Genomic DNA, 22,742 nt, shown 5'->3' with positions numbered 1-22,742 from the left:
ACCACATACCTCTTGAATAATAAAAATGTAAGTTCTGGGAGATTAATTGCGATTAATTGCATAGAAAATAAAAGTGATTTGTAACATAATATATAAGTGTGTTCGGTGTGTAATTAAATATAAATACACACACATTTAAATAAATATGCATACACATTAATGGATGTATTTAAGAAACATTTACATGTGCATATATATTTATTTATATATTTTATATAATAGTTTTTTTAAATATATATAAATAAAAAAATTCTAAAATGTATGTGTGTGTGTTTAAATATACATAATAATTACACACAGCACACACACATATATTATGCAAAAATGTACTTTTATTTTGTATGCGATTAATCGTGATTAATCTTTATATATATATATATATATATATATATATATATATATATATATATATTTATATAAATTAATATTGAACAATAGAATTGCCTTAAATGGCAGACAATCTAACTGGAAGATTAAAATATAAAATATTAAAATAATAATAAAGACAAACATACAAACAGACAGAGGTTAGGTTTACTATTAAAAAAAGATTATTATCTGTATGTGAAAAGGGCTATATAGTAACAGTCATAATGGCTTTCTCACTATTTGAATGAATATAGTCATTTTTGTAAACATTATATACAAAGGTTTATATAAACATAAAAAAAGAATATAACAATTTGGTTTAAATTAATTAAATAATACAGTATTTTTTCTCCTTTAATCAGAGGGGACAGTATTAAAAACAATTCAAACATTTTATAAAAATTGGCGTTCGTCGAATTTCTGCTAAAAACACAACCGGAAGACGCGCCCTTCATCCGCCACTCCCACATATACGTCACGCGGATTGGCCAAACCCGGAAGTGAAGATGGCGACCGCCTACGAAAGGTTCAATCTGTAAGTTAAAACTTTTATTTTAGTAAAGCGACTGATAAACACAAACAGACCGCCAGTTTCACTTTAGCGAACGTCAGCTCGTTTAATGGCGGTGTCTGTGGACGCTGTCAACGATTGTTGTTGGTTGTATTAAGGGAGTTTTAGCTACTGGTGGTGGTGGTTAAGCCGTTCATTCACTGTGTTCAGACTGGTTGGGTCTCAAGAACCAGTCTGCCTAGACTAGCATGTTGGATACGTTTAAAACCTTCAGTCAAGGTAGACTGCAATGCCCCAAAATGTTATCTGTGTAAGCAGTTCAGGGATTTGTGAGCAAGCCAGTGCGTACTGACCATTCTGTATACATATAATAATAATGAGCCTGAGCTACTTACTACTACTACTAGCTCAGCAACTGTATGATTTTTAGATATTGTAGATACGTGATCACTTAAGAGGGCACTAGAATGCTGAGGTCGGCTGAAACAGAGCTTTTTTAATGGCCTGGTGTGAACTGGCAAGTCATCTTCTAATAAATCCAGCAATGACTATGCCACAATGAACGTTAGATCCTTCAGATCCAGTTCACAAGTTCTTGCACTAGGTCTCACTAGATCTCATTGTCAGGAAAGTGATTTTGTGTGATTATCAAGTTTGTTGTGAGTTCGGCTATGGCTTCTAATCAAACATGATGACACAGATACAGTGATGGAGAATAACAGGAAGCAAGGTGATGATACAATAAAATGAGTTTATTGAAACTGAACTGATTGAACTTAAAACAGTTATTATACAATACCATGCATGTAATATACTGCTTGTAAAATATAATGTTTTACATAATGGTTAAAATGTTTTATATTATTTATTATTAACTTTGAGTCCATTGGAGATCGTTGTGCAAGACACTACACTACTAACATAACATTGACAGTAATTGAAAGTAAGAATAACAATGAATGAAAAAATAAATGCAGATATGGAATAAAATGAATTGTTAACAATAGTAAAGGTTAGTAAATGCATATGGAAAGAAAATTTGAGAACACTTCACAATAAGGCTGTATTTGATTAACATAAGTTTATGCATTAGCTAACATGAACTAACTATGAACAATACTTTTAGGTCATTTAAAGTCCCTGTAAAGTCAGATATTAAGGGAGAGATTTACTAAGGACACGCAGTGAATAATTAGTGCTGAAAAGGTGTGGTCTAGTAGTTAGTTTTGACACTGACCTTATTGTTATGCTGTGTAATTTGTGCCTTTTTAGTAAATACCCCCGCAGATATTACCATTGCCATCCGCACTTTTCTGGAAATGCGCTCTAATTGACATTTATTAAAACCTTAAATGTCAAGTAAATTTGCATAGTGATAATAATGGGTTTTGGTTCATCTCTATTCAGTGGTTTTCAGAAATCCTCATATAGTATTTATAAATGTCTTGACAAGTTATCAGTAGTGAATAGAATGTCCCCATGCCCTTATCTTCATCAATATGATTTAGTCACTGATGGCACAGTTGTTTGTATTCAGTCTCCAAAAAAAAGACAGTTATACTAAATAAAATAACACCACAAGCCTTTATTAATAAATTTTTTTTTAAAGAATTGTAAAAAAACAAGTTTATTTTTTTGCATAACTTTTTTGTATGTTTGCATTTTTTAGGTTGTTTCCAGATAAGTTAGTTTTGATTTGCTTATTATTCTTAATTATGATTATCATAAAATTTTCAGGAACACTTCACAATAAAGTTGCATTTGTTAACATTAGCAAATGCATTAGCTAACATAAAGTAAGAATGAACAATACTACTACAGCATTTATAAATCTTAGTTCATGTCAATTTCACCCTTTAATACATTTTTAAAAGTCAAAAGTTGTAACCGCTAAAATTAATTAATGCACAATGAACTAGCATGAATTAACATAAACAATGTTTAATTAATAAATGTTAAAAATCTATATTGTTCTTTGTACGTTCATGCTAGTGAATTTTCTAATGTTGACAAATACAATCTTATTGTAACACACACAAAAAAAATTAAAATAAATATAAGTAAGTGCGACAAATATAAAGCTGATAATATCTTACAATTCAAATAAATCTTTTGGATTACAGTATACATTGCATTATCACATTAAACAATAATATTTGGAGCAATTATGCTAAATTGTCATAAAAATAGCATAACAATGTTATAAATAGATTGATTTTCTTGATGCATAATATAAAAAAAAATTCCTTTGGGGTGAGATATGATGTAGGCGTGTTCTTAATAGGCGTTTTTAGATTTATACTTTTATTTACTAAATATAAATAGCATTCTGCTTTAAATACTGAGTTATTGACTCATTGCGTTCATGTTTTTAGAGGCAAAATAGTCTTTAAACAGTTTTTTAATGACTAATTTCACAATAAACAAAACATTGCCAGTGGTGGTATTATAATCTAATTAAAGATATATGTTATTATAATGACATACTTTGCTAAACTAATCCACCCCATTAATAGTTAGAAAATATGATAGCTTTTATCATACACAGACATTGCATGATTGTTATGATTTTGCCAAAACTGTGGTATGTGGTCACAAAATCTGCAGACTTAATATGATCTGTACAACTATGCGTGACCTGATCATGTCCACCCCCAGACTTCGAGACTTATGCTAACTGTATCATCAAACCGCACTGTGAGCCATTTAGTAATAGTGATGTAAATGCAGATTCCTATTGTGGTTAATGGAACTGAAGGTTAACCATGCAACTGCGTAATGCCTCCCTGATTGCAAGCGCATCAAACAGTGCACAGAAAATGTGGCTGCTCAGCATTTTGCAGAGGAAGGAAGGAAGACTCTTAGGGCACGGACATAAAATTCCTGAAACAGATCCTCAAACTCATCACACGCGCTGCCAAAACTTGCTTGATAAAGTGACTTTTGCAAATCTTATCTGTAATTTCCTCCAAGATGAAAAATATGCATAACACAAAGTGAAATGGTTCTCAAGACTGCAAGTATTGTGATTTATGAGAGCTGAAAATCTGCTTTCCCCAGATGGTTTGAGACAAGAAGATATATAAATGTATAAAAGACAAATACAAGTTATTTTGCTTCTGAAAACATAATGTTATGTTGATATCACCACTAAATCAATGCTTATTTGTACTTTTAAGTTGTACTTTTGTAGTTGCATGGGAATACACATAAAATTTATGATAAAATGTATAGATCACCACCCAATGTAAGCTTTTTTTGTGCCACAGCCGCCCTAAACAGTATTGGTGATTTAGGTTTCTGTAATGGTTAATCCAGCATCAGTACAGTATTTCTAAAGCTAAAATAGCCTATAATAATTGTTGTATAAATTGTATTTAAATTGTATAAAAAAGACACACATTTTTTTGGTAGATAGCATATTCTTTCTGTGAATAAAAATGCACAAACCAGAAGTAATAATAGGGGTGCACCGATATATCGACCAATGATGCTTGCTATGCTTCTCAATGAATTACGGTGAAATGCCGCTACATCCAAAAGCCAGAGGGCGCTCTCGTGCAGAAACTCAATATGCGCTGTAGACAAAGAATCATACACGCACAGCTATGACACGCAGCTCCAGAAAATGTCTTAAGGATATATTTATATGGCTGTTCTTCAAACCTTTTCAGGTATTTATCGTGCATATGCGCGTTTTCTCAATGAATGAATTTGAATGAATTACGGTGAAATGCCGCCACATCCAAAAGCCAGAGGGCGCTCTCATGCAGAAACTCCAATTATGCCTCAGAAGAAGTAGCATTAGGGACGCTATTCCAGGAAATGTCTAGAAGGATATTTATATCGCTGTTCTTCAGATTGTTTCAGGTATTTTCATGATAATAAAGAATATTTTGAATGACTTTATTTAACAAGTGTTGCTTTTTTATATGCATGTTATAAACGACTCCAAATCATAATGATTTTAGATTGATAAGGACTTCTTACTGACCAAAACGTCATAGTACACGCACAAGCTGCGCATGAAACACAGAATCGCAGCCTTGCGATGCAGAATCGATTTTAGACAGGCATTTTTTTATGGGACACGCAATTTAAAGTTACAGCCCTATCGGCCACATATTATTATTGTATAGCGCCATTTATCGGTGCACCCCTAGTAATAATACCAATAAAACAGAGACGAGACTGCTCTTTATAAAACATATATTTATTTTATTTTAACTTTCGTTTGCACACTTTTGAGGAAAACACTGTTTTAAATGTGACTTTCTCTGATATGGAGGTGACAATTACTTGAAATTTAAATTAAATGTTAAATATTTAAAAAAAAGAAAAGAAAAGAAATTTAAGCCACAAAATATTGACATCTGAGATATCAGTATGGTCAAAAACATTTGATCAAAACTTTTTGATGTAAGTTTGACATTTGCAAAGAATTGCTCATGTGTTTGGTTTCATTAAGAAATGTTCTTCTCTGAATTTTCCCATCTGCTTTATCTTCACAGGCATGCAACACCTGAGAAGTTTTACATTGAGGCTTGTGATGATGGTGCAAATGATGTGCTGGTTATTGATCGGGTGTCCACCGAGATGACACTCGCAGGTAGCATCTGAACTTCAATTACTTTCCGCATCTCTAACCCCCCCTAAAGCCTATTAGCAAGTAGAGAGTTATTTTTGATTTTATTTAAAAGTGCAATGTGGGACTTTTACAAGGATCTCTTGATAGAAATGCTATATAGTATACATTTATATAAAGAGCTTACATAATGAATTGTATTGTTATATTACCTTAGAATGAGCCGTTTTTATCTACATACACCTTACATGGAAGTCCCCATCATGTTTCTACATTAGCAAGGGACAAACTGTTCTACAGAGCGCGTTTTAGGCATTGGCCGGTTACCGGTTTCAAGGTATACGGAGGTTTTAAACAGTCAAGGTTTCAAAACCACTTAAATGTCCAAGGTATGAGCTGTGTTTGTACAAAATTCAGTAAATCATTAAGTCATGTGATTGATTTCATATTTAATAAACATTATGAAAATATATATTTTTTGATAATGATAATTGAAAGGCATTATTTTTACCTGGCATTTGAAAATAACACATTTTAGTGTTGCATTGGCAATACCCCAACACAGTGAAACCGTGGTATTTTTGCTAAAGGTTATCATACCGCCAGAAACTTATACCAGCCCATGCCTAGTTTCATCCTCACGTTGTCTTAGACGATGACATGTTTGTCCTATGGCAGCTAACAATAATCTCATTGCTAAAAATACACATAAAACCTTTTATGAATTTAAGAAGTTAACTTGAATATTGATAAATATTTAAGTAGCAAATACATGAAGTGTCATAGGTGGAGCACAAAGAATGACACTGGTCATCATTACATTGGAAATTACTCTGAATTTTCTCTTTAATTAAAGTTTCACACAATCTTATCAGTTGATGACTTCATACCCAGACGACACAGAAACCTCCACTATTTACCACAGTGATATCACACACAAAATTCTTTTGAAATGACATTACAAAGCCATAAACATGACCCTATTAAAATAACTTCGTATAATAAGTTAACTTCGTCACAAGATGTTACACTATTAAACATTTTAAAATTGGCATTGCACATACACTTAAGATATGGTTGAGGCTTTTGTTTTTGTTTTATGAGTAATAGAAAATAAATAGTATAAAAGTATAAATAAATAATATTTCTAGTAAAATACTATTAAAAATTATTATTAAATAAAATATTATAAATTATAGTATAAATAAAAATATGTTTAACATAGTATCAGTATTATTATACTTAAGAGAAACATTACTTATTTTTAAGAATTTGCCAATTGCTATGCAACTTTAAAAAAAACTTTTTTTTTTTTTATGGGACTTTTTAAGTAAATTTTGTATCCGTTCTACTATATTTTTATGTCAGCTACAGCTGCAAAATATTGATTGTCCAACTTTTAAGTTATATTTTAGTTATAATAGTTCAAATAGAGAGACTTTAAAAGTGGTAGGGTGTAGACCGGTGTAGACATAAAAAAATTATTTGTGCTTCGAATAGAAAAAATCTTGCTGCTTGCTTGAATGCATTGCAAAAAATGACTCTTTAAATGTGTTTTACTTTACTGTCTTTGGATGCTCTTAATGAATTTAACTTCCAGAACTGAGATGCAATGAAGAGTTTTTCAAACATTTCTGATCTCAGTGACAAACTTGAACGTTTGACCCATAATTGCAAAGACAGACATTCAATGCATCATGCAAATTATCTGGTTATCATTGGTCAGTGACCAATGGAGTCAAAGTGGAATTTTTCTGTACGCTGTTACAATGCTTGTCTGATGGTGGTGCATTGTTTAAACTTTAAAGTATAACAACAATGCATAAGTTATTTATTGTAGATAGCATCTTCTCTGTTTCAAGTGATAATTTATCATTACTGTCATATTGACATTTTATCTTTGAGGTAGTTGCTACGGCCCTTTGCTCATGAAATGTGAATTTCTTTTTGTCCAGACATAAAACAACTATGCCATTTATTTACTCTGCTAGAGCATAGAAGAAAAATACATATAATGAATCTTCATAATCTGTTGGATAAAAAACCATTTATCTTTTTGAAGGTTTGAGGGACATACCCGCATCTGGCGTAACCAGGCCAATATGTGGAATCATGGGAACTATACGTCTGGTGGCCGGTAGGTCCCTTCTTTTTTTTTATTTGGGTGTTTGTCGTATTGCATAAAAAATTTTAGCGCATCCAACGCATGATTTTTCTCTCCACAGGTATGTACCTCATTGTCATCACCAGGAAAAGGAAAGTGGGCGACCTTTTTGGCCACACTGTGTGGAAAGCGCTGGAGTTTGATGTGATTTCTTATAAGAAGACCATTTTACACCTAACAGATATTCAGGTCATCAAAGTCCCCTACCGCAACTTTCAGTCAAACGCTGATGTTTGTGACACCTCCGGGCTATAAATGTCATATGATGTTTGATGACTTGTCTAGTGCGTTTAAATCTCAGATGTTTTCCTTCCTTGAACTTTTAGTTTTTTTCCATTTACAGTTTACTCAGAAGTGCTGTATGAGCAGATGCACTCTCAGCGAGTGAAGGCGTTCACGTACAGTAAATTTTTTATCGGGCCCACGCTCGGATATCTCATTACGCTGTGGTGCATTATTTAACAAGACTAAGACTTTGTCTGAAACGTCAGCCTTGGATGCGGCCTCTGAATAGATCAAGTGTTTAGTGTCAAAACATTGGACGTACACAGAAGCCTCGTCTGGAGATGGGCCGACTTTACCGATTAAGCACACACTACGCTACTTTATCAAAAGGTTTGATGTGAGGGAATGTGAAGTGGCCGCTATGAACTGCAGTGTGATTGGCTTACTAATAAAGCATTGACTTGAAAGTGCCAGACATTTACTAATCAGCTGTTATCCTGATTCGGTTAATTAGGAATTTGAACACAGTCCCTACATTTATGTTTTTTGCATGAATTATCTACATTGTGATAAAGCCGAAGAGGGTGCATTAAGACATGAGGTGGTTGTGTGTGTGTAAAGCAGATTGGTTTTGCCGACCAGAACAGCGGGAATCAATTCAGGGCCTATTTCACTACGATTCAGATCCAAGTGGCCAAATCCTGTATTTGCAAAAAAAGACTTGCTGAGGCTTAAAAGATTAGTCAATTTTCTTTAAAAATTTACTCACCTCTATGTCATCCAAATTGTTGACGTCTTTCGTGGTTCAGTCCAGAAGAAATTATGTTTTTTGAAGAAAACATTCCAGGATTTTTCTCATTTTAATGGACCCCAACACTTAACACTTAACTCAACACTTAACAGTTTTTTTCAACAGAGTTTTAAAGGACTCTAAACGATCCAAAACGAGGCATAAGGGTCGTATCTAGCGACACGATTGTCAGTTTTGACAAAAAAAATGCACTTTTAAACCACAACTTCTCGTCTATCTCTGGTCTTGTGACGCGCCAGCGCGACCCCACGTAATACGTTATCACGTCAAGAGGTCACGGATGACGAATGCGAAACTACGCCCCAGTGTTTGCAAGTGTGGAGAAAGAGGACCGTTCCGACGTTGTTAAATGTGGAATGATACAAATTAATGTCTTTGTGTCAGTTTATTGTTTAAAATGGTCCGCAAATGTGCGTTTCATATAAGTAACACGTGACCTTTCTACGTCACTACGCAATTACGTGAGGTCGCGCTGGTGCGTCACAGGACCAGAGATAGACGAGAAGTTGTGGTTTAAAAGTGCATATTTTTTATTTTTCTTGTCAAAAATAACAATCGTTTTGCTAGATAAGACCCTTATGCCTCGTTTGGGATCGTTTAGAGTCCTTTGAAACTCTGTTGAAAAAAACTGTTAAGTATTGAGTTAAGTTTTAAGTGTTGGGGTCCATTAGAGTCCATTAAAATTGAGTTTTACTCAAAAAACATAATTTCTTCTCGGCTGAACAAAGAAAGACATCAACATTTTGGATGACATGGTGGTGAGTAAATTATCTGGATTTTTTTTAAGAAAATGGACTAATGCTTTAAATGTCTAAACATCTGCATGTTTCACATTGAGGGAATGGACTTGCGAATGATTGCCACGAGTGTTTTGTGACACATTCAAGCAGATTAACAACTGAACACTGTTTTGAATGCGTGATATCTCTTTACTCACAAGACTTTAACTTTCAGGATGCTAAAAAATTACTTTATAAAATACAAACTCCCTGCTTGCTTATTACTGCACCAAGCACATTGAGATGTTGCTTATGGTTCAATGCCCAGTTGCAAAAACCTTTCCTAGGTTACTTGTTATGATTATTGTCAATTAATGGTTTTCTTAAAGGAAAACACCACTGTTTTCAATATTTTACTATGTTTTTACCTTAACTTAGAAGAATTAATACATACCTATTTTTTATCAATGCATGCACTTATTCTTTTAATATATATTTGTACAGCGCGTTGCAAATGTGTTAGCATTTAGCCTAGCCCCATTCATTCCTAAGCTTGGACAAAGGAAACATTTTGAGTCTACATTTTCGAATTGGGACGACCTAACTAGACTTGGGCAGCCACCCATAACACCCTAGTCACATGTTTTATATCTGCTAACGGTGTTTATTTTTCCTTTGAGAAATGTACAAATCTTTAATCTTTATGGCTCTCTCTCGCACAGATGCAAGACAACAAGACGTTTCTGGCTATGATTAACAACGTGCTCAACACTGACGGCTTCTACTTCTGCACAGACTATGACCTGACCCACACCCAACAACGACTGTCCAACACCAGCCCGGACTTTCAGGAGATGAGTTTGATGGAGAGGGTAAGCATATGAGACGGAGTCAAAGCAGTGTGGAGGGTTCATCTCTGTCATATATAGCCAACTGATCATCTCATTGCTTTTAAACTGGGTGTCTTGTGGTGTGATCTTGTGATGTGGTGGTGATGTAAGCTAGATTTGATGGATTGCTGGCATATGTGCCCACACGCTGTTTCATTTTCCATTGTGTTGTGATGTTATCAGTTTTTGTGTCTCTGCTGCAGTTTATAGTATCACGGTTGGTTTGTTTCATACATATTAAATCCAAAAAAACGGATCACCTTTCATTGTGTCCCTTAAACTGTGTATCAACCAAGAGATTAAGCAAATAATCAATATACTATTTTTTTGACCTGCATTACAAGTGCTGTTTGTCCCTTCTTTTACTTATCTGAAAGTCTATTCTCACTCTTACACACATACAGCATTTAATATCATCCATCAGTATTTAAAAAAAATATTCTGCATGATTGGAGCTGATGGTGTAGTGGATCAAGATCCGATCCCTTACCCCTTCCTCCACCCTGTACCCTCCTGTACTCTTCTTACATACTGTCTGTCAAATAATGAAAAAAAAATTGCCACTGCAAGATTTGTCGGCCGCATGGATTCTTTTTCTAAGGTAGAACCACCCCCAAAATCTGGCTTCACGTATCTATTTTGTTATTGCTGTGTTCAGTGTTCAAATTATGTCTAAGATTATGGGGGTTCCCCTAGCTAAGCCCCCCCCCTTCATTATATTGTCGCCGTGGTTTCACAAAGTAAGATGTGTTCCTGGATCATTTTTTGTTGGTCCTTGATCAACGTTTTAAACAACAACAATACAAACTATATTACCCTTAACTTAGACCCTACAGCAAAAAATAATATTTTTTCAAATGTAATTTTTAATATATTTCAAAATGATTCCAAAAACATGTTTGCTAAAATATGTTTACAAAAATGTATTTTTCATCCAAATATTTTTTGGCCATTTCTTGTGAATTTTTAAATATTTAAAATTTTTAAAGCATTTATATTCACATCACACTGGAAGAAAATTTTTGTTTATGTTACAAACCTGTAAACATGAAAAGTTTGAAAAGGTAAAAAATATATCCAACTGTAAAAATATGCTTTATGAACGTCTATATTTTGGGCAGGATTTTTTTTTGCCATATAGGTTGTAAAATTAGAAATGTTTTTGTTGCCCTGAAATACATTTTGAAATATATGTTGATATTAAAATTAAAACTAAATATATTGTCAAATTCAGAAAATATATTTAACTAAGCTTTACTTTCTGCCAAATGTATTAAGCATATATTTAAAAGATATTTTTGGCCAGATAAATGTATTTTTTGCTGTATGGATACCTAAAAAACTAAATTTTTACCCTTCAAATTAGTGTGAAACAATAGTTTGAGAAGAATTTTTTTTAAAGTCCCTAACCCAATTCTAAATCTAACTGTCTGTCAATTTCTCCAGAAAACCGCATGAGGCGCACTTGAGTTTCATTTATTTCAGACAGAAATCGAAAATTAATAAATTGGGACAAATAATGGACAGTAACGCTTTGTGGCAGGCACAGCATGAGAATTTTTAAATTATGTAGTGTTTTAAATTTAATAATCAGGGGACCCCTGTAATTTATATTTTTGTGCTTTAAAGATTCCTCAATGCTTATAAGAGGTCTGGGACCACCCTAGACCCCTCCATTCAAAACTGCAGTGATTGCATTGTGATCCTTCACTTAGAGGCTGTTTACACTTGGCATTAACATGCGTTTTCGTCGATCGGATCACAAGTGGACGACGTTAATCCCAGGTGTAAACGGTGTTCAAAACGTTTTGAACGCGTCCACTTTCAACCACATCCAGAGGTAGTCGAAACCACTTTCGATCGGATCGCTTTGGAGTTGCGGAACGCATATGTGGTTGAATGTGTTCGAACAGCCACACGCGACCGCCTTCTCTCCGCCCATTTATCTAATCTGAGGTATTAAACACAAGTTTTACGTATTTTTTTGACTTCTGGCGTGAACATACGGTGAACAGCGCTATTTTTAGCCTTTTATTGATAAAACTAAAGCGGCTGATCTCCGTAGTTTCATTTTGAAAGAGAAAGCTCTTACATACACACGTACAAAACTCTGTGCAGCATGTTTACTTGCTAAACAAGCAGCGGACTCCGACATAATATTAGTTTGCGTCCATATAAACTCATAATTACTCCCGCTCGCGTTTGAATAACAGCAGAGAGACTCGCCCACCGTCTCACAGACCACCCCCTCACAGTATTCAGGACAGAAGTGGTCGAAAGTGGACAAAAGAGACGGATTTAAATACCAGGTGTAAACGTAATGTGTCTCTCTCGTCCACTTGTGTGATCCGATCGATGAAAATACATCTTAATACCAAGTGTAAACAGCCCCTAAGTTGTTATATTTCCACAATGGATCTATATGTGACGTATATGTTTGTGTCACTACATAAGTTCATTCATTTGTGCCATATGTTCTGTCAGAAAGTTGCATACAGGCTGTGGTTGTGTTGCATCACAACGGATTTTCTTTTTTAGTGTGTACAAACACATAGCTCGTCACTGGAAATATGTGGCGTTGTTTACGGTTTTACATTCAGACTCCCTCAGCATGTTTGGTTTGTTGAAACCATTAATATTTTCGTGTAATGTATTATACCCTTTATCATATTTGTCAATGTCTTTTAACTCATAATGTGTCTTTTCACAGGCAGATCAGAGGTTTATGTGGAATGGAAACCTTTTGAGAGAAATCATTGCACAGCCCGAGGTATAAATTGCATTAAGCATTAAAGATATTTAACTACAGTCAGATGATGTATGGATAAGAGTACAGCATATTATAATTCACCTTTTTCCTTTTCTTAGCTCCACAAATTTGCATTTCCTGTCATCCATGGATGTATCCTGTACGCTAATGTGTCATGTGGTAAATGTAACTGGATTTTGTTTCAAGTGTTGCTTTTTATTGTTTATTTACATGCCCATATGTTCATGTTTAGTTGAAAATAGGGTTGCAGATATGACTTTTATTAAGAAGAGGTTTGATTATAATTATTTGTTTATTTGTTACTAATAATTCTGCAATTTTCCTGTATCCGCTTGTTGTGACATACACTTTCCGGGTCTTTAATCTTTATGAGCGCTATTTATTCATATCACACATTTAAGCAGCTATATTTGTTATAAACTCACTGTGTACCCTACAGTACATTCTCCAAGCTCACAGCGTCCCAGACACCAGTACTTTAAAAAATGATAAAAGATAAATTACTTTCTGGCCATCTGGGATTTTGGTATGGAGATAAAGTGTAGGATTACATAGTTTTACAGCACACCGTGAGTGTATATTAGTATACTTTGCTGTATGCCTAAGGCATTTGGAGCATTTAGGCCCATAAATTGTGCCGTTTGACATCACACTTAAACAAGTAGGTAAAGTGAGACTGATGATTTAGAAAAAAGTGTATTTGTCATTCTGCTGTTAGCAACATTAAATTCAGGGAACTAGTGCTGAGCACTAAATCTTCATATATTAAAAAATTTAACTAGAACTTAAATAATGCAATGTTTTCCAATCTATCGGTTATTTTCACCAAGCACATAAAGATTAGTATTGACAAAGGCTTTATGGAAGTCACGCCAGTAGGTGGTCATGTTTGCAATGCCTCCAGGCAGTTATTTCAGTCATGCAAGACTAAAGTCCTATCTACTTGAATGGAGAAAGACAGGTATCAGATACAATTGTGTGCTTAAATAAAGCAATAAGCCCCAAGAAGCAGTGGGTTACCAGTGCGTTTTATAACGCGAAGCGGAGTGCCTAAAACCCCCTTAGCTGTTATAAAATGGACTGTAACACCACTGCTTCGCGGGGTTTATTGCGTTTATAAAACGGTTACTTCGTATGCATAGCAGGATTTCATAAAATAAAACGCAAATAAGTTGTAATTATATTAGTACAAATATTACTCTTCCGCCAAACAAAATAGTTCCTCAGAATCAAGTGTGACTGAAACAGAGCGCAGTTCCCAACCAACACAGACGCAGCAAAGACACAATGAAAATATGATTAAAGACTGTAGTGTTTATTTTTTTTATAAATCAACATTCATCTAATTTATACATCAACAGTTGCACGATATAAATGTTAAAGTGATGATCAAATATGCTTCGAAGCCCCGTCAGGGTTTTTTTTTTTTGTTGCCACCCAGTTTTAGTTTAATGGCGTACAGAAAAATGTCATCCTACCTTCCAGTTTCATTCTACCTTCATTTGTTCTCTTATCACCTCTCAAATTTTCAGCTAAAAGCAGAGATTTTTCAATTTTTTTGAAGAACTTTTGTAAGAGATCAGATTCAGAGCCATGATCAACACTTCAGTGTTTTTAATGTTGAGTGAATGCGTCAGTGTTTAAGTTGGGTAAGATCGCCACCCAGTGGCTAGCGGAAATATGAATTTGAGGTAGAAACTCATCACGTTTTCTCTTTATTGACGAGATGACTCAACAATATTTATTGACATTTATCTGGATATCGCCATTAATTGTGCAATAGTAGACAAATTAAAAGTATGATTAAAGACTGTATTTATTTTTATAAATCAGTGTGCAGTGATACTTGTGTAATGCGGTCTGAACCGTGGGTTCACCGGGGTATTTTATAATGACTTAGAACGCGTTTCAACCAATCAGAATGAAGAACCAGAATCACAATTAAACAACATATTTCCAACCAACAATTAAACCTGACATCAACTGTACCACAAATTTAGTTTCTTAACTCTTTCCCCACCATTGATAAGTTATCTAATCAATTAAGAGAAAATACTTCCGTCAATGACAAGATTTTGCGTCAATCCACATTTATGCCATTATCCACTAGGTGGTGCTTTTGTCCAACTTATAAAGAACTAAATAATCTACCGATCCAAAAGCAGTAACTAGACTGCAAGACAAGGACAGGACAGGGCGTAACTTAAACACGGGTGTAACTTGACGTAATGTCCAAATCACACAGAACCACGCAAGATGTCAAAACTATACAGCAAATGGTGAAATGTTGTGAAATCTCACCAGATGAGCGCTGTTTTTTATCCTAATCCTACTCCAAACCTAACCCTAAACCCAACATCTCAGGGGATTTAGGACGTATTGTATCCCATCGAGCAAGAATTGCTGTTTTCAACCTAATCCTATCGGCAGATTTAGGTTTGCTGGACCCCTAGGTAAAACACTGCATAAAGTCAAGCACACCAAATAATGCATGTATAAGAACACTGACGATCTTTATATTTTTTTAAAGAATATAAAATATTTATTTAGTGTTGTCCATTAATTTATCATTTACCAGACTTGGATTTCCTTGTTGTGTTATTTCGCGTCTATTTTTTTTTACAGTCTATGTTCATAGTAAAGTGAGTGCTCAATCTTGTTAAACCAATATCTTTGGTATTGATATAGAGGACCAGTATGCTATACCATAAGCTTTTCACCAAGCCAGGTACAAACAGTTTTCCTCAATTGGTCCCGGTTGAGAGTTTGTTGATAATATCAGTGTGTATTAACACTTAACCATCTAGTTCAGTTATTGTAATGAAGCCATGCTGCATCAATGGAAAGGTCTTTGAATGGATCCTCATCTCTAGACGGAGCTGTTTCAGAGCTGGCGTGCGATATTACGTCAGAGGTAAGACACACTCATCTCATACTGTACATATTTATCCTGTATTTTTGTTTGAAATGCTCATAAACTTATCCCGTACTCTAGGAATTGACTCGGAGGGACATGCTGCTAACTTTGTCGAGACCGAACAGATAGTCCATTTCAATAATGCCAGGGCGTCCTTTGTGCAGGTAACTGCAAATTACCATTGCCCTCAAACGCAGGGATATCTGCTCTTTGACATCCCGTAATCGAAACAATCGATTTGATCCATGCTCTTTCAATTTAAACAGACACGAGGCTCAATGCCCTTCTACTGGTCACAGAGACCCAACCTGAAGTACAAACCCAAGCCGCAGATACGCACCGACACCAATCACGTAAGAGCTCTTGTGCGGCGCTGCGGCAGCTGCTTCCCATCGTAACATTCCTTGTTTTTCCAATAAAAATCAGTAAAGAGAGGAATCTGCATAATGCTTTCGTCTTGCAGATGGATGGATTCAGGAGACATTTTGAGTCCCAGGTTCTCATTTATGGAAAGCAAGTGATTCTGAATTTGGTAAATACTTTTTGTGTCCTCTTGTGGGGAAAAGTTTGATGGGTAACTGGTAACAGACTTGAAGATAATTGCTTTGTCTGCAGGTGAATCAGAAGGGATCTGAATTGCCTCTTGAACAGGCCTTCGCCAAAATGGCCAACGGCATGGAAAACGGACTGATCAAGTACTTGAGGGTTTCTTGGAATGCGTACAAAGTTTATATTCTTTTATACCACTGTTGTTTCGTTGGGTAGTGACTCTCTCATCTCTTTTGAGGTACATAGCCTATGACTTCCACAAAGAATGCAGTAAGATGAGATGGCATCGCCTCCAGATTTTAGTTGATGCTGTTGCCGATATGCAAGATGAATTTGGGTATGCATGCTCATTTCTGTCATTTCTACACCCCTTTAGGCTACATAACAAACCGTGCATCTGATGTTTTCTTGTAAATTACATTTTTATCAGGCGCTCAAGTTTAGGTGAAGTAATTTCACTTTAATGGAAATGAAAAGGTTATTTCATGACTATTTAACCAATTTGACTGTCTTTCACTGCAAAACCCTCTAAGTGCATGCAAGCTTTTTGGCAAAAGCCTTCACTTAAAAGAAAATCCACTTCTTTGAATAAGACATAGTAAAGAGAACTAGAAACATTGCATATAATGAAATTCAGAATTCTAAAGATAATTTAATCACACACACAAGGGGGAGCTGTGGTGTATTTGATGCATAATATATTTAATATTATGCTATTAGAGGAACAATGACGACATTTCTTTAAGATGGAAAATGTAATATGTGTAATGGGGCCAGTTGTACGTTAAGGTCATTTTGTTACCAGTCTTAATCTGATTCCTGAGCATTAATTTTCCAGGTACTTCATGCTGAATTCAGATGGGAAGGTGGTATCGGAGCAGTCGGGAACGTTTCGCAGTAACTGTATGGACTGCTTAGACCGTACCAATGTCATTCAGAGCCTGCTGGCCAGGCGTTCTCTGCAAAACCAACTACAGGTGAGTCACAACTGTGTAGCGCTGCATAGTGACTGGAGGGCTGGCTATTGAGACCAATTTAATGATTCAACTTGATTGTAATTTCAATGGTTTTGGTTCAAATCAGTATTGATTTGATTAGCAGTATTTCATTTTAAATGTTCATTTGCAAACATTAGAATCAATATAAATGCTGCTAATTGAACCATACTACTTAGCTAGTTGATTAATGACAATGGGACACACACAATTGTTTGTTTATTTACTTTTAACTTTGATTAACACACATTATATTAACAAATGTATACAGTGCACATAAGGTAAATAAAAAAAAACTTGTTAATATATAAAAGTCAAACACTTAAATGTATAAAGTGATTACATTTTTATTATTATTTGGTTTTAATTTAGTTTAACGTAGGGTGTCCTTTCTCCAAAAGTACTTATATTTATTCATTTTATGACTTTAAAGTTTGCTTTGAATCTATTGCTTTGCCCAATGTAGAATGTCATTGGTCTGTTAACCCCTTTTTATAGAGCAACAGGTCACCTAGAAATGTATATTTAATTGTAAAATTAAAGTTTAATTTAAAAATGCATCTCTTTTGTGGCACACAAACACATTACTTTTAGTGTTCAACAGAGCAGTGTGAAAATTGTCTCCATTGTCTGTCTGTTAGAGTAATGCTGCTTTCACATGCCATTGGAATTATCGTAAAGAGTTTCCTATGTAAAAATTGCATATGCATGCCTACTGTGATGTTCAACTGTGGGAAGTTCGGAAAAACATTTTGATACCAAAATTCCTGAGAGGGGCCTCAAACTTTAAAAAATGGCAAATGGAAGAACAATTTCTGCAGATAAACTGTAAAAATTCCTTGTTGGAAGTTTAATTAACTTGAAATTACAATTAATTTAAACTTTTTTAACTTCTAAGGAGTTGCTATAAATTATAAAAATAAAATAGAGATCATTTAAGCTAATTCAACTTTATTTTTATCATTTATAGCAACTCCTCACTACACTGAAAAAAGTACAAGGATCTTTTTAAACAAATTACTTAAAATGGTAAAACTTGAAAAGAAAAAGAGAGAGAAAATTTCAGTTGAAAATGTTTTGTAATTTTTTAAGTTAATCCAACTTTTACTTTTTACAGTGTAGTGAAGAAAGTTGAAATTAATTTTAAATTCAAGTTGATTAAACCAAATAAACTAAGTGCAACAAGGAATTTTTTTCAGTATATCTTTTAGTTGTTTTTATCTGAAACTGGTTCATTGACTTGTCCTGTCTTTAAAGTAGTACATATTTTGAAGCATATTGCATGTTGTATTGTTTCAATAATGCATGCATGAACCTGTCGACCTTTATTATTTCCGACAACAAAGCACCTGAACACAACAAGCTCGTTATCACGACTTCAGTAGTGGGAATTATCAAATTTTCGATAGCATGTGAGAGCAGCATTTAATCATACAGGTTTGGAACGACATACGAGTGTGTAAAAACAGGCATTTAATTTTTTGGTAAGACTTTACAATAAGGTTCATTAGTTAACATTAGTTGACTACATTAGTTAACATGAACTAATAATGAACTGCACTTATACAGCATTTGTTAATCTTTGTTAATGTTATTTCAAACAAATACTAATACTTTATTAAAATCTTGTTAACGTTAGTTAATGCACTGAACTAACATGAACAATTAAAAGCTTTATTTCTATTAACTAACATTAAAAAAGATGAATAAATACTGTAACAAATGTATTGCTCATGGTTTGTTCATGTTCGTTAATACAATAATGTTAATCTAATGAACCTTATTGTAAAGTGTTACCCATTTTTAAACTATTTCCTGAAACATAAAATCTTTTGCGAATTGAATCTGTAATTTTATAATTTTTTTAGGGCTGTCAAAAGATTAATCCAAAAGTTTAAATTTTGTGTTGGCATAATATATATGTGTGTGTGTACTGTGTGTATATATTATGTATATATGTGTAAATATATATGTAAATGTTTCTTAAATACAAACATTAATGTGTTTGTTTGTATTTATATATATATATATGAAACAATTACACACAGTGCACACACATGAATTTTGCAAAAAACATGTATTTGCATGCGATTAATCACAATAAATATTTTGACAGCCCTAAAATTTTTGTAGCATTTAAAAACACAAACGAATTTGAACCACATCTTGCCTGGTTATGTTAAGATGTGAAAGACTCTTCTGAGGTTGCTCAATAACAACTGTATTGTCTGTAACCTTGTGTCATTTCAGAGGATGGGTGTCCTCCACGTGGGCCAGAAGATCGAGGAACAGGCTGATTTCGAGAAAATCTATAAGAACGGTGGGTTGAAATCTCTACATTCAAAACCGCAGTTTGAGTCGGTACACAACGACAACGGCAGTGTTTTCTTTCTTTTTCCCAGCGTGGGCGGACAACGCCAATGCCTGTGCTAAACAGTATGCGGGAACGGGAGCCCTCAAAACCGACTTCACCAGGTAATGATCTCAGATTTCCATCAGAATATATTCAGTTGTGCTAGCGTACCGTTACAACCTTCACCCTCGACCTCAGAACCGGGAGGAGAACTCATTGGGGCTTAGTAATGGACGGCTGGAACTCGATGATCCGCTACTACAAGAACAATTTCTCAGACGGGTTCAGACAAGTGCGTATGAATTCTCTGCCTTTACGTCCTTCAATCAGACTCTGTTCGCCGAGCTGAATGTTAAGTAGCTTGCTTTGCCCCCAGGACTCTATTGATCTCTTTCTTGGAAACTATACGGTGGATGAAACCGATGCTGGGCTGCAGGCACTGCATGCGCAGAAGGACTGGAAGTTCCTCATGGTCAGTGCTCCTTTAAATCATGAAAATCAGACTTTTTCCATGTTTAAGTGCTATAATTGGGTCCACAGTGCTTTTATCAACATAGAAAATGTGATGAGATCAACCCAGTAACTTAGTTTTGGCAAACAGTTCTCTGCAAGCATGTGAAAAATAGGTATTTGAAATTCGGATCCCCTTGTGATGTCATAAGGGGATCTTATTATAATAATACCGCCCTTTAATCTGCACTATCTAACCACAGCACTGCCATTTAGTGCAGAGAGAAAGAGAGAGAGAGACAGAGAAAAAAATATTTATCGCACAATCCATTTTTGCTCACACCAACAAAGTGGCAATTTTAACATGCTATCATTAATTATCTGTGGCTATTTTAAGCTAAAACTTCACATATGCACTCTGGGGACACCAAATACTTATCTAACATCTTAATTTTTTTTGTGAAATGTCCCCTTTAAATGTTAATCGTAGTAAGAGAGAATTAATTAAAGATGGATGGACTTTTAGCGTGATTATTAAAGCGAAAAATATGTTGTGTGCAGCCCTAACTATGTAACTGCTTGTCGTTTCCTACAGTATATATGAATTTTATATATTTTTTATGTCTTCATAATTATTCCCGTAGCTTCCTGTTATTATGGTGGTGGCTTTCTCCATGTGCATCATCTGTCTCCTAATGGCTGGTAAGCGCTGACTTTATAAAGCCATGTTTTTAAAATAATAAACAGTTAATGGGTTTACAAACATTTTATCCTTGCGAATGGTTTATGTAACATAGCAAATGTTTCAGGTGACACTTGGACGGAGACCCTGGCATATGTGTTATTCTGGGGCACGGCGAGCGCTCTCACAGCCGCTGTCGTTATAGTCAACGGACGAGAATTTGTGGACGCTCCCAAACTGGTCCAGAAAGAGAAGATGGATTGAATGAGAAAACCTCTTCCCTCTTCTGCTCTTCATTTTTCCTCTCAAATGCATCAGGCTTGGAGTTTATACTGACTGCACACTACAAATTCCCTTTGAATCATGTGACATGGTGCCTAAACTTCATGACAATACCTTAAATTTTACTTAAGTTAAGTGGTGTCAGTTCACAATTGCACATGGGTTTGCACACGATCTCTGACCAGTGTTGTGTCTAAATTAACTAGTTGTAATGTTAGCTATTGTTATTATTGCATCATGCACACATTGGCCCAGTCTACATCACGTCTTATTAATAAAGATTCACTTAGATTGGTACACAAATGATGTTACATTCCTCATCTCGGCTCTTCAGATTTGCCTTACCTTGGTTTATTTTTTGTTGTTGCAGTGGCAGTTTGTGTTTCAATGTAGTTACTTTTTGTTCAGCCAGCAAATTTATGGTTTTGTTCTGTGATAAATTCTGAGATTGGACAGCTAGGGCCCGGCAAGAGGGAGGGAGGAGTTTTAAGCACCATTTCTCTGTAAGTTTACAGACAGCACTTTTCTGTCTAGCCTCTTCATGGACCGATAAGCATTAAAAGAAAGACATAAACTCACACTTTAATGGCTTTTTGACTTTTTTTCCCAAAGTTCTCAGTGCCGTGGCAGTTCATTAGACAGAAATAGACTTTGTTAATGGCTTATATCAGAATATCTGTCAATTTGACTTGCACTTAATTCACGTATCGTGTCAACTGTGAACGTATTAGCATCATTCAGACAAGTGACTTTATGAACATAATATATCAGAAGAAAATGAAATTACAAAGGCTCTTTAGGTTCACTTTAATGATGGGATGTTTTATTATGGCTTACCTTTAACGCTATCTAGCCTTTTTCCTAGTAACACAATAATCTGGGATGGGATTTTTTGCTATGCGATTGAGCACTTGAATTCATTTGAGGTCTTCCGTTTTAATTTATTATTATCTTTAAAAGTGGACTTTTGGTTTAATCCGATGTACACAAAGAATGTATTTTCTTATGTATCCTATGTGTGTTTTAATGATCTTTAAGTGGGATTCAATAAATAAACAATTACTTTGTGTGCAAAGATCAATAAAAATCTCTCTTATGTTTTTTTATTGCTACCTGTATAAATCTAATGTGTTCATTGATATCTAGAATAAATATATATGCGTTTCATTGTATTGATGTACTGGTTTACAACAGCATACTTTGGCACTTTTAGTTGAAATGGATGCTGTCATGATCAAATTTGATCATCACAAGGTGTTGTGAATACAGCTTTGATTTTGCAATATTTATAAACCACGTTATTGTACTTCCACAGTGGGCTTAGTTTGAAGTGTGATATATATTATGTATGATCAATATTAATTGTGTTTTTGGATTTGATCCTGACAATGTTTTAAATCATGCTTCTCTCTCTCTCTCTTCCTGTTTATTTGCATCTGCATTCCAATAAGTCATTTGATTTACTATGTG

General features: G+C 34.7%; 1 protein-coding gene across 1 annotated transcript; it reads left to right on the top strand.

Moving 5' to 3' along the window:
* Positions 1-848: 848 nt before the first annotated feature.
* Positions 849-22,359, top strand: sacm1la (SAC1 like phosphatidylinositide phosphatase a). Its single transcript, XM_065293904.1, has 20 exons — positions 849-904; positions 5,392-5,489; positions 7,528-7,602; positions 7,691-7,818; positions 10,107-10,256; positions 12,985-13,044; positions 13,143-13,176; positions 15,857-15,958; positions 16,040-16,125; positions 16,228-16,314; positions 16,425-16,493; positions 16,577-16,656; positions 16,749-16,847; positions 17,349-17,487; positions 19,756-19,825; positions 19,908-19,980; positions 20,057-20,150; positions 20,235-20,330; positions 20,953-21,010; positions 21,118-22,359. The coding sequence occupies exons 1-20, from the start codon at positions 876-878 to the stop codon at positions 21,252-21,254; spliced, it is 1,764 nt and encodes a 587-aa protein (XP_065149976.1). The 5' UTR covers positions 849-875; the 3' UTR covers positions 21,255-22,359.
* Positions 22,360-22,742: the final 383 nt, after the last annotated feature.

This window comes from Paramisgurnus dabryanus, chromosome 19, assembly GCF_030506205.2.
Source record: "Paramisgurnus dabryanus chromosome 19, PD_genome_1.1, whole genome shotgun sequence".
Taxonomy (NCBI): Eukaryota; Metazoa; Chordata; class Actinopteri; order Cypriniformes; family Cobitidae; genus Paramisgurnus; species Paramisgurnus dabryanus.
This window is presented reverse-complemented; position numbering and strand designations above follow the sequence as displayed.